The 12,182-nt window shown below is 37.5% G+C and overlaps 1 protein-coding gene across 1 annotated transcript; it reads left to right on the top strand.

Annotated features, from left to right (window-relative positions):
• The first annotated feature begins 7,435 nt into the window (after positions 1-7,435).
• Positions 7,436-8,779, top strand: LOC124638555. The gene has a single exon (XM_047175558.1). The coding sequence runs from the start codon at positions 7,655-7,657 to the stop codon at positions 8,360-8,362; it is 708 nt and encodes a 235-aa protein (XP_047031514.1). The 5' UTR covers positions 7,436-7,654; the 3' UTR covers positions 8,363-8,779.
• Positions 8,780-12,182: the final 3,403 nt, after the last annotated feature.

Genomic DNA, 12,182 nt, shown 5'->3' with positions numbered 1-12,182 from the left:
ATTCTGCGCTTACTCTTTGAGTCCTCAAGCTAATAAAAAGTTAAAGCACCGAACTTTCCACGGGTTTTTTTCAAACTTGTTTGAGTATTTTTGTGTTCCAAGACTCAAAAATTTTGCGCTCGCTGCGCTCGCGCTTTTCAGTAACTTTTTTCTTAAATCTTTAGGTATCATTGCGTCCCAAAATATGTATTTTCGCGCTCGCTACGCTCGCGCCTTTTATCTTTACCTACGGCGGCCTCTTTTAAATTCGTTTTGGTACTTTAGATACTGTTCCAAAACTCAAAAATTACGGGCTCGCTTCGCTAGCGCTTTAAAAGTTTGCAGTGATCTGTCTCCGGTTTCTTTATGGTAAACCTAGAAAAAAGCATCATGAATCATATGTACACGATTTTTAAGTACTTTAATTTATTTTGTCGGCCCTGAATCAGAAATACGAAGAGCTGAATATTATCTCGGTGCTGAAATATATATTAGAAAATAATTTAACTGAAATTTATCCCACTACCGAAATAGTCTTGAGAATTCGAATAATAAAATAATAATATCGAAAAAGCAGTTCTTCGAGGCTTAAAAATATTACAACATGTTTAAGGAATTCGATGACACAAGACATATAAACTGTAGTAAAAATAAAATTGTATTAATTTGTTTAACTTGAGCATTTCTCCTCAAACATGACGTTTAGCTAAATCAAAACACCAGCTTACTCTCGCAACACATACTTTTCACGTAAGACAAAGGGCCTCACATAGACCTGCCGCACGTAGCCTCGCAATGGCTAGGGCCGCCGCTGGCAATAAGGCAGTAAATCGCTTGTGCGCAGGTGAAGGTCAGGGCCCGACATCCGTGCCGGTAACTGTAAGTCTCGACCTTCGGCTAGCTAAAAGCCAAAGCCTTTTATATCCAAACATGTTCACTACCAGGTACTGCGTAGGTACTTAATGCTAATTTAGCTATCGAATTTACCGCAAAAGTACGTGGTTCTGAAGCTGGATGGAATAAAGTCACGCCCGAATCCCGTGAGATAATCCCGAGGAGACCAATTTACAAATAAATACGCACAAATAATTTACTAATCCTCAAAACCTCATTTTTTTTATTGTATTAAGTCGTTGTTATAGACTTAAGAAATGCCATGTTTTACAGTCAATGGCTGCATACAAAACTATCAACCAATATAATTATGACTGCAGATCTGAATTTGCAAGTATTCTAGTCATTGTTGTTCTGCCCCACGTGTTCCATACATTTTGTTAATTAGACACAATATTTAGGTCGCTGCCATCTGAGTTATGAGGCGGCCACTAATTAGCTATCATGTTTTTAACTGTGTGAACGTTGTTCTCAAAACAGCTCGCATTAGAACCCCTAGGTTTTTACATTTTGCTAAAGTCCTCGTTTTGTACGTTTGAAAACACATGTTTTATGTAGCTCTGAGATAAAAATAACATAGGTATCATTATCTCGTTTCAGTCTTGTTATTATATATTGTAATTAAGTTCATTAAAACATCTGATTTTATCTAACAGACAGGATAACGAGTTCAAATAGAGAATTCAAATCACACAGCTTTGAAAAGTACCTAAAAATGTAAATAGAAACTCTTGAAAATAATTTTCTTAAAAACTGTTAGAACTTCCTAAATGGTTTATATACGAACTTTCTCAGTTTACTATGCCGGGTACAGGTTCACTTCAGTCGGTTTCTAGTAGGTATTATTAGTAAATTGCGTATCACAAAAACTATACAAGAAACGAAGACCATTATGTAATTCTCACCCATCGGAAAGAGACGTTTATGCATGCACGTGATAATGAGGCAACGGGCGAATAAATTCACTCGCGCGATAGTGGTTTGAAATTAACATACATATGTGTTGTTTCCTTCCCTCTCTTCGTCAGAAATGGCGCGTGGGCATCTATGACGTCACATAACACGCCTGTGAAATTAATATTAGCGACTTGTTTTGCCCGCAGCTTCACCCGCGTCCCGGGGAAACTATGTAGTGTTAACCAGGATAAAACATTGCCTATGTTACTTTGAGATAGTGAAACTATACTATGTTTTATGCAAATATTTTTTTTATTATTATATGTGAAAGAGTTTGTCAAACAGTTCAGTATTATCGAAGCCTATTCAATGCAAACGAACAAACAATCAATTCCTCTTTATAATACTAGTATTGATTACTCATTCATTACCTGCATAAAGTGGTTTTACAGTGCTTGTACCCTTTCCTCGAAAACTGTGGGTGTGGTGGTGACACGCACAATTAACAGAACAAAACATCTCACTTTACAATTGCCCGCCATTATTGTTGTCATATCACGTCATTTCTGTTTAATTTACAACCATATTTTTGTATTTACATTATATATTAAATTCTAAATGCTCTCCTCATTTCAGTAATTTATATAAAATCTGCATTGTAAAAAGAAATATTCTAGCATGCAATTTACAATGCTTTGCCAATGACATATTGTAGTCGTAATATAATAGGATGACAGGCTTTTCACAATGCATTGTTAATAGAAATTAGCTTCTATTTTCTACTGTCTCGCAAGTTGCATAGAGGTTTTATTTCAGAAATATTTTTATTTTAGATAGAGCGATTCTTATCTGACTTCCACTTAGTTAGGGTTTTTGAATACCCTGAAACGGCTGTCAAATATTTGATAGTTACATATTTATGTAATGTAATGATGAATATTTTTTACAATTCGCTTTCCATTTCGATTTGAAATGTAGGTAAATACAATTAGACGGCTGAAACAGATTCACTAATGTAAATCGTAGTTACGTTTCGCCTACCACTGCCTGTTGGAACAAAACATTTGTGTTTACTGAACAAATATTGATCAAAACTGAGTCAGTGTCTATGTTTCATTCATAGTTTATGGCGCCATAATTTTCGAAAACAAAGCCTTAACAAGAACCTAAAGGGCTTTATTTATGTGTAATTACACAGTTTGTTGTGTTTCTATTGCGTAAAACAACGTTATCTCTTGTAAATTAATACAATGGTTCAGAGGCTAAACGATTGCATGTTCTTGCGTTCAATTTCCTCAAATAAACTCTTCCTTTTGAGATGTAGTTCCTTTGAGTGGTCCTTTCCAAAGATGGAACGCATACCATCTGTCATAGTGTAGCTCAACCATATTTTATTGCGCTTGACGACGCAAATCTCTTCAAATTTCTCACTAGGATCATCTCGGTCTCAGTAACAAGGCTATTTTGTAGCGGACTTGGTAAACCCATGGGAAATATTAAGATGCTTATAATTGGGAGTTTGTTTTGTCCCCGTTTCCCATTGTTTGAGTTGAAAGCTTGATCCCTTTAAACTTGTTTTGACACAAATTTGTTAATCACCAGCCTGCTTTTGTGTTTAACGGACAGCTGATGGAAACGCAATTAGTCCAATCTTGTAATTAGACCCCTTCACATGTGTCTGTATGAAGATGTTTGGTACAGAATCTGAAATACAGGTACCTATAAAGTTGTAGTTTTGTGCAGGAGCAAAATAAAACTCGAAGGGGCTATGTACGAAAACTTATGTTTTCTTAGCATCCATAGACAGTTAAAGGGCTTAATCAATTTGTAGATTTAGTACCAATTCTTCTCAAGTTACTGGGTCTCCAAGCAACGAGACAGCTAATTTGGTTAACTTCTATAAAAAAGTAAATTATACCTTTTTCATGAAAGTTCTACTCGTAATTTATGAGAAAAAGTTGTTAAAGCTGAAATCAAATCAAGAGACACAAAGAATCAAAGTCCGTTATTGATATAACCTCCTTACATTATGTGTAATTGTGTACTTAGCCTAATAAAGGTCTGGTTATCCTATTATTTTTGAGAAATGTCTGTTAGAGATGTTTTATCTCTAGAAATCGAAGCCACACTTGGGTGTAAATGTACATTCACATCGTAGTATACTTGCATTCTGTAAACTCAGGTGTGGTGACTCTCAATGTAGGTGTACCCTGTGGCCCACCTGTGTACCGGGGACCTACTTCCCGAAGCCAGATTAAAAACAGCCTTAACTGCCAGAAAGGAGCCTTTTTTTTAAGTTATTATATAATAAAACTTATTATCTACATATTAGTACGAGGTGGGCAGTGAGATGAGTGAACCTTAGAAACAAAGGTATCTGTTAAATGAGAAATGTCTGTTAGAGATGTTTTATCTCTAGAAATCGAAGCCACACTTGGGTGTAAATGTACATTCACATCGTAGTATACTTGCATTCTGTAAACTCAGGTGTGGTGACTCTCAATGTAGGTGTACCCTGTGGCCCACCTGTGTACCGGGGACCTACTTCCCGAAGCCAGATTAAAAACAGCCTTTACTGCCAGAAAGGAGCCTTTTTTTAAGTTATTATATAATAAAACTTATTATCAAACATTAGTACGAGGTGGGCAGTGAGATGAGTGAACCTTAGAAACAAAGGTGTCTGTTTTTATCCGGGTATATCCAGATTACGTAGTTGCAGGTATTTTTTAAAGTAAAATTAAAACTGCGGTGAAAACATAACACGGGAGGAACTGTGGAGGAACGCGTAATAAATAATATTTCAATGTAACTTAGCATCATACAGTAAGTATCAACAAAACAAAAGCTTTACATGACACAGATTCTGAGAAAACATAATACACACCACGTATATAGACATCTTTAATTTAGGAAAGGATTTGAAACATACTTTTCCAGGTAAACGTTACATTGAATCAAATTTAATTTTATTCAAGGAAATCCCTGAAAATAATACAAATGAGTCGTAAATCCGAACAAGTAGGTACACATCGACGCCTTAGAGTAAAAACCTCGTTAATGAAAGAGACAACTTTTCAGGAGAAAGATGGGTACCTATAGGTCGTACTTTGCACTATTAGCATCCTAGAAACGCAATATAAATTGAAAAAAAAAATGCAGTGCCGAGGTTTTCACTCTATATAACGTCGATATGTAGTGTCAAAGTATAGATATATTTGTGTTTGTCTAGACTGCTGAGACAAAACTTTGTCTATTCCCTCTTCCTAAAATATCGTCAAGATGTATTACTCTTTGGGGAGTAGGAAGGAAGCATCCACCTCCGCAGTGTTGTACTTAATTAAATAAGTGAAACTAAACGCGACGCTTCTATTTTCATAGACATAATATTAGTAAACAGGACTGCGCATATAAACCCAAAAAACGAGCCGAGTGAAACAGTTAGTACGGAGGCTGTCTGTCCCTTTCTAATAGGGTGACTATGAGATTAAGCTATGTGAGACAAATCCGAATTCGCTAAGATTATTAAACACAGATTAGTATTGAAGTTTTAACTTACGCAGTTTGTGACCTTAAGATACTAATAAAGGCTTTTAATAATTAGCGGAAATTAGCAGTATAAAAGCAGGAAGATTCGAAGTGAAGACTGTTTTTTTTTGTATTTCTACTTCATATATAGACTGCTGAGCCATTTATGTCGCCTTTCTTCATTTTTTGGGAAGCTATAACAATAGTACAACAGTTTTAAAATCCATCACCCATATTTTGACTCGTTACAAGAATTCATGGGCACCCTAGTTGTTTGGTTTACGAAAATGTTATTATTAGCTAACCTGTGGAACGATATATTGCAACCACCATAGGATTCACTTTTGCAAGTAGAAACGCAACACTTTTTCACCATTTTAATAGTTTAAATTGATTTAATACAAAAAAATATAAACAAAATTTTAAATGCTGATTACGCGCCAAGAATGTTCAGGGTTACCGCTAGAAAATAAAAAAAAGCAAAATAAAAATTTATGTTGTTTATGTTTTAATAATAAATACGAATAAATTAATGCGATTGTTATTAATTTGTTGACTTACAATTGTTAAAATAAGATAAAAATATAAGTGATTCAATTGTTTTTGGGAAGACAAAACTTTTGATCACAACATTTTTTTATGCTGGCAAGGTGTTAGAAAGAGACAAACAGCCTCCGTTCGAACTATCCCTCTCGGCTCGGATTTGCCTCTGTGTATTATGCAACCAATTTAGTACCTTATTGCGTTAGAATAGAGTTCATTTTCGTAAATATATATTTTGAGCGTGCGCAATCTTGTTTAGTAATATTATATCTATGTCTATTTTAGTTAGCGTTTAGTGTCTGCTTTTGAAATAATAAAAAAAATAACTTGAGTTATAGTTATGGAAGATGATTAGAAATTACTAAATACTTGCTGAAGGTTTATCGCAATTTATTATTGATTCAGAGAATTTTATGTTTTTTTTTGTCTGTAATTTTACCGATAGCATTTCTTTAAAATTAAGTAGGTATGTAAATCAAAACGTTTTTGATTACGCCTACGTATTGGTGATTTCAAAACACTGTTTTGTTTGCAAACGACTTATGTTTTTACAGATTCCTGCAAACTCAATGAAATTTTTTAATGAAACTTTCTCAGACTGGGAAGTTCTTGAAGAATAATATTTATATGGATAATGTGGAAATAATATTTTATCTAACCACTAAACGTACTGCTAGCGTTCACATACGTAATAGAACATATTTGAATGTAGTTTGTCGAGATTTTCTTTTCAAAGTTTTGTCTATGAGGGATTGTTCACACCAAACGTATTGTCCGCCGCTGACTGTGAGTATACTCACTGTCTGCCCCAGTATGAACGTCGACTCAATCTGCAGTACGCGTACTCACCAAGCCGACAATAAGCTATAGCGTACGATTCGCTACATGTGTGAACAAAAGAATAGGCTCGTGTAGGTTCACACTAGATGCGTACGCTGAGCGGCTGACTATTCTACACATAAAAGAGCTCAGTATTTGAACCCCCCAATCTTCATACATAACAGATGCTATGTCTTCCCAAGCGCATCTTCGTAAGTTTCTATCACTAAATTCTTCTGAATTCGCATTCCAAATACATTCTCTAGAATGTACTTCTGCAATAAACTTTTCGGTGTCGAACATCGCGAGGTGTCACGTGTCACGTCTGTCCTCATTGAAGTTTGTTTCTCGAGTGTATTGCGGCCGATGCGCGCGGCGGTGCGGGCGCGGCGGAGCGGCGCTATTCGGCAACTGCGTCCGCGTAGCCAATCCGCATCCGCCGTGCATAGTCGCGTAGTAAAATAATCGGCCACTGAGAGTCAGCGACAACAGGCGACGTAATAGCGTATAGTCGGTTCGGTGTGAACGACAATTTCAATATATATGGAAAAGCAATAAACTGCGTAACGCGCGCTCACAGTCAGCGGCCGACAGTACGTTTGGTCTGAACGATGCCTAAGGTTTTTACAATGATACTCTCCTACAGTCCAAGAACTAAAGGTAATAATCGTAATAAAGATATTTAATTACGCAAGAGAATGTCTATACTTTAAGCTTTTATGTATTCAGCTAAAGAACTCAGACTACTTAAAGGTTACATCTAAATTTTCGCGGGTAGGTGCGAAAAAAGTGACTACATATCTCTAGAGGTTTTATTTTATTTAAATTAAAAATAACACTTTTTATATAATTACTTTAATAAAATTTTAAACTAATAGTGTCCCTACATAATTACTTACGTTAGTAGCACTCTATGAACTATTTGAACTAAGAAAACCATCACCAGTTCACCACACTTATTTCACTGACTTGCACGGGCACTACATAGATTCTTGCTATGTCACAACTTGCTGAGATCCTGTCCATTCAGAAGACGTTAGAAGAGAGCTTCAACAAGAAGATGACCGAATTGGGTGCTCAGATCCAGAGTGCGGGAACTGCCAAGGATACTGTGGCAAAGGTTGCTGAAGAGTTCCGGACGTTCAGAGAGCTCATGTATAGCATGCTTGGCTTGCTCAGGAAGCAGATTCATGAGTGTGCAGTGCAGTTGGATGGGATGGAGACAAGACATCGACGTAAGGCTTTGCTTTTCCAAGGGCTCCCGGAAGCCGATAAAGAAGATTGTAGTGCTGTCATTCTGGATGTTCTCACTGGCAAGTTAGCATTCCGGAGCATGACAGCATCTTCAATAAAAGTGGCCCACAGACTCGGTAATCCCAGTAACGACCATGCAAGACCAATTCTTGTCAAGTTTGCTTCTCTGGATGTTAAGGCGGAGATATGGAGGGCAAAGTCTGGTTTGAAAGGCACCAAGATTTCTGTGAAGGAGTTCTTAACAAAGGACAGGCAATCCATCTTCGCTAGAGCTCGACAACATTTTGGAATGCGGTCATGCTGGACTCAGGATGGCGTAATAGTGATCAAAGCCATGGACGGGAGCAGGCACAAGGTGACTACGTCCAGTGAACTGAATTCGCTGCTCTTGAAGTTCCCTAAACCATCAGGTGCCTCGGTCGACGCCAGGGGAGTCTCTGCAAAGGTTTAGTTAAGATTAGACGTAAGTTACATTTGGAACTAAATTGATAAGTTGCAATATCCGTTTTTACTTACCACAGTGATCGACTCAACAATTGAATCCGTATTTTATATTTCTTGAATAAGGCTATAGTTTCTTTTCATTTCACATACTTTTAATCGTTCTTCTTTTCTAGTCCTAATGTACCCTCTTTGTAATTTCTATTTCATTCTCAATTCAATCATTAAATTAGGGTAAGTCGATTTCACTTTGTTTATTTATTGCTTCAAATGTCAGATGTCAGTGTGATTTAGCTGTCAAGTGTCAAACTTTAGATGTCAAAATTTTTTGTGATTGTGTGTTCCGAAGTTTGCTTGCATTCTGTCTTGGTTGTATTGTCTGTTCCAAATTTTATGTTAAGTGTGAACTGGCTGGTGGAGTTAAATAATATTTGAGTAGTATAGTTCGGCCATTCAGAGAATGCGTTCCTGACACGTCGCGATTGAACTGACGACGTAACTTTGCAATGGCGTTGCAGTTACGATAAAAATATTTTTGCTGGTTGTTTACCGTTTTAACAATTGAGGAGCATTAAAACAACATTATTATATCAATAATCAATGAATGTAGTTACGTCGTCAGTTCAATCGCGACGTGTCAGGAACGCATTCTCTGAATGGCCGAACTATAGTTAGTACGTTAGTTAATTTATAACCTTTATATATATAATTTAGTTATTTTATATATTTATATTTTATGTTTTCTGATAATGATAGTTTTTATTCTGCAAATGAGTCCTCTGCGTCTAGTGATGGTAGCTTCATTTCTGTGACTGATACTCTTGGAGATATTTTGCGAACTCAATTTAATCAAGCATACAACAACACTTTTAACGTATGTCATATTAATGCACAAAGTGTTCCCAGTCATTATAGTGAATTGTATGCAACATTTACAGACAATAACGTGCATGCCATCTTGATTTCTGAGAGCTGGCTTAAACCTAATCTGTTATCAACCTCTTACTCTCTTCCTGGTTTTGTTCTCATCCGAAATGATCGTCTTGAGAAAAGAGGAGGTGGTGTGGCAATATAACTTAGATGTGAATTCCGACATAGAGTGTTAGCAACTTCGGCTGGCTCTTCAGGAACTGCGGAATTTTTGTTTTTAGAAGTTCCCATAAAGGGAATTAAGACAGTGATCGGAGTTGTATATTGCCCCCCCTCTGCGGACTATTTCACCAACTTCGAATTGGTATTAGAATCTTTGGGTTCTGAATATGAGCACTACATCATCATGGGCGATTTCAATACGAACCTCCTCGCACCTCATTCCCCACGATCCCGTAAACTCCTCCATATTGCCGAGTCAGTTGGGTTAAGTATCCTACCCCTTAAAGGCACCCATCATTGTTCTTCTGGCGATGATACCTGGTTAGACCTCATCCTTACTTCTAATCCTTCCCTTGTCTCCTGTCATGGTCAACATAGTGCTCCTGGTTTCTCTCATCATGACCTCATTTTCCTCACCTATAACCTAAAACCTCCCAAATCCAAACCCAAGGTTCTGCACAGGCGCTGTTTTGCGCGAATGGACGTGGAGAAATTACTTAAAGATGCCTCCGACATTGACTGGACACCTCTTATTGAGGCTGTTACAGTTGATGAAAAGGTTGCTGTATTTAATTTTAAGGTAAATAGCTTGTATGATGTCCATGCTCCGATTAAAAAAGTCAAGTTAAAACGGCCACCAGCACCGTGGATGACGCCGTTGATTAAAATTGCCATGAGACGAAGAGATCGCGCTTTTAGGAAATATAAGAAGATTCGTACGGATGAGAACTGGGATCTTTTCAGGGTTGCTAGGAATCGGTGTAATCAGATGATACGCAACGCTAAACGCCGCCATATATTTGCTCATGTATCATCATCTTCTTCTGCCGATATCTGGAAGTTCTTAGGAACTTTAGGTATTGGTAAATCGCAGAATGTAGACTTTCCTAATACTATTGATTTAAGCGATTTAAATCGCCATTTCTGTGCAACACCTCTTTTGGATCTTCGTATCCAATCGAATACTATCAGTTACATATCTAGTCTACCGCGCCCCAATATAGAACCTTTTCTTTTTGTACCAATCAGTGAAGAAGACACAAAAAAGATAATCCTTTCCATTAAGTCAAAAGCAGTTGGTTATGACAACATAAGTCGTGGCATGATTGTCACTATCCTGGATCAATTGGTACCTGCAATTACCCACATAATTAACTTCTCCCTTTTCACTGGTAAATTCCCTTCACTATGGCGAAAAGCCTACGTGCGTCCTTTACCCAAGATCCCTGTTCCTACCCTTCCCAGTAATTTCCGTCCAATTTCCATTTTACCTTTTCTTTCTAAGGTGCTTGAGGCTTGTGCCCATAAGCAGTTCTCTCGTTTTATATATGTCAATAAAGTTATCAGCCCTTTCCAATCCGGCTTTAGGCCTGGGCACAGCACCTGCTCTGCTCTCCTTAAAGTGACTGGCGATATTCGAACAAGCATGGAGGAAACCAAGCTCACAGTGCTGGTGTTAATTGACTTCTCGAATGCGTTCAATACAGTCAGTCACGATCTCCTGATGCACATCCTATCCTTCTACAAGGTGTCTTCTCAAGCGCTGGATTGGTTCATGTCTTATCTTCAAGACCGCCAGCAGTCAGTACGAGTTGATGAAGTGACATCAAATTGGTGCAAATTGGATGCTGGTGTGCCACAAGGCGGTATTCTTTCTCCACTTTTATTTTCAATTTTTATAAATCTCCTTACTCTTGAACTTCAGTCTGCGTATCATCTTTATGCTGATGACTTGCAATTATATCGTCACTCCAGCCTCGAGGACTTATCTGCTACAATCATGGAATTAAATAATGATCTAGCTGGGTTGAAGAGCTGGGCTGATAGGTTTGGAGTGGCGGTAAATCCTGGCAAGTGCCAAGCTATTTTAGTTGGTAGTAGTCGCATTATGCAAAGAGTGGATTTAAGCAGCTTACCTCCGGTACAATTTGATGGTATGAACATCCCTTATAACTCAAGCGTGAAAAACCTGGGCTTACATATCGACACTACGTTAAGCTGGCAATCTCATATTGGGAGTGTTAGCCAGAAGGTAACAGGTTTGCTGCGCTACTTTTATCGGTTAAAAAACCTTCTCCCGTTCAACGTGAAAGCGATGCTTGTGCGAACCTTGATCTTTCCCATAATTGATTATGGTGATGTTTGCTTCTATGACCTGAATGCAGATCTGCTCAATAAACTTGACCGGCTTCTCAACAATTGCATTCGATTCGTTTTTAATCTCCGCAAGTACGATCATGTGTCTGCTTATCGAGACCAGCTTAGATGGTTGCCAATTAGGCAAAGACGTGAGATGAGAGCATTAACTACTCTATTTTCCATTCTTCATACTCCTTTTTCACCTCCTTATTTATCATGCCACTTCCAGTTTTTGTGTTCTCAACATGACAGAAATTTGCGTTCCTCCAACAACCGTCTACTCCAATGTCCCTCACATCGCACAGATTTCCTTCATTCCTCTTTTTTTGTCCAATCTATTCTTTTATGGAACAAGTTGCCCTCGGAAATTAGGATGATTAATAGCCGATTGACTTTCAAATTGAAGCTTCGTGAGTATCTTCACCAGAGTTTGCAGAATTGACACAACTGTGCATTTGATTTTGTGTTATTTATATATGTATTAAAGTTTATTTAATATTATATATATATGTGTATGTATAATAAGTCTATGTACGTTTATATATTTTCGATTTGTCTCATATACATATTTAGTGCACCTGCCATGAAATTTCTCCTCC

This window comes from Helicoverpa zea, chromosome 17, assembly GCF_022581195.2.
Source record: "Helicoverpa zea isolate HzStark_Cry1AcR chromosome 17, ilHelZeax1.1, whole genome shotgun sequence".
In the NCBI taxonomy this organism is placed as follows: Eukaryota; Metazoa; Arthropoda; class Insecta; order Lepidoptera; family Noctuidae; genus Helicoverpa; species Helicoverpa zea.
The sequence above is the reverse complement of the archived record's forward strand: the minus strand, read 5'-3'. Positions and strand labels throughout refer to the sequence as shown.

Bases quoted from the DNA above. Each gene is read 5' to 3' on its own strand.
- LOC124638555 (XM_047175558.1), top strand. From the start codon at position 7,655: ATGTCACAACTTGCTGAGATCCTGTCCATTCAGAAGACGTTAGAAGAG.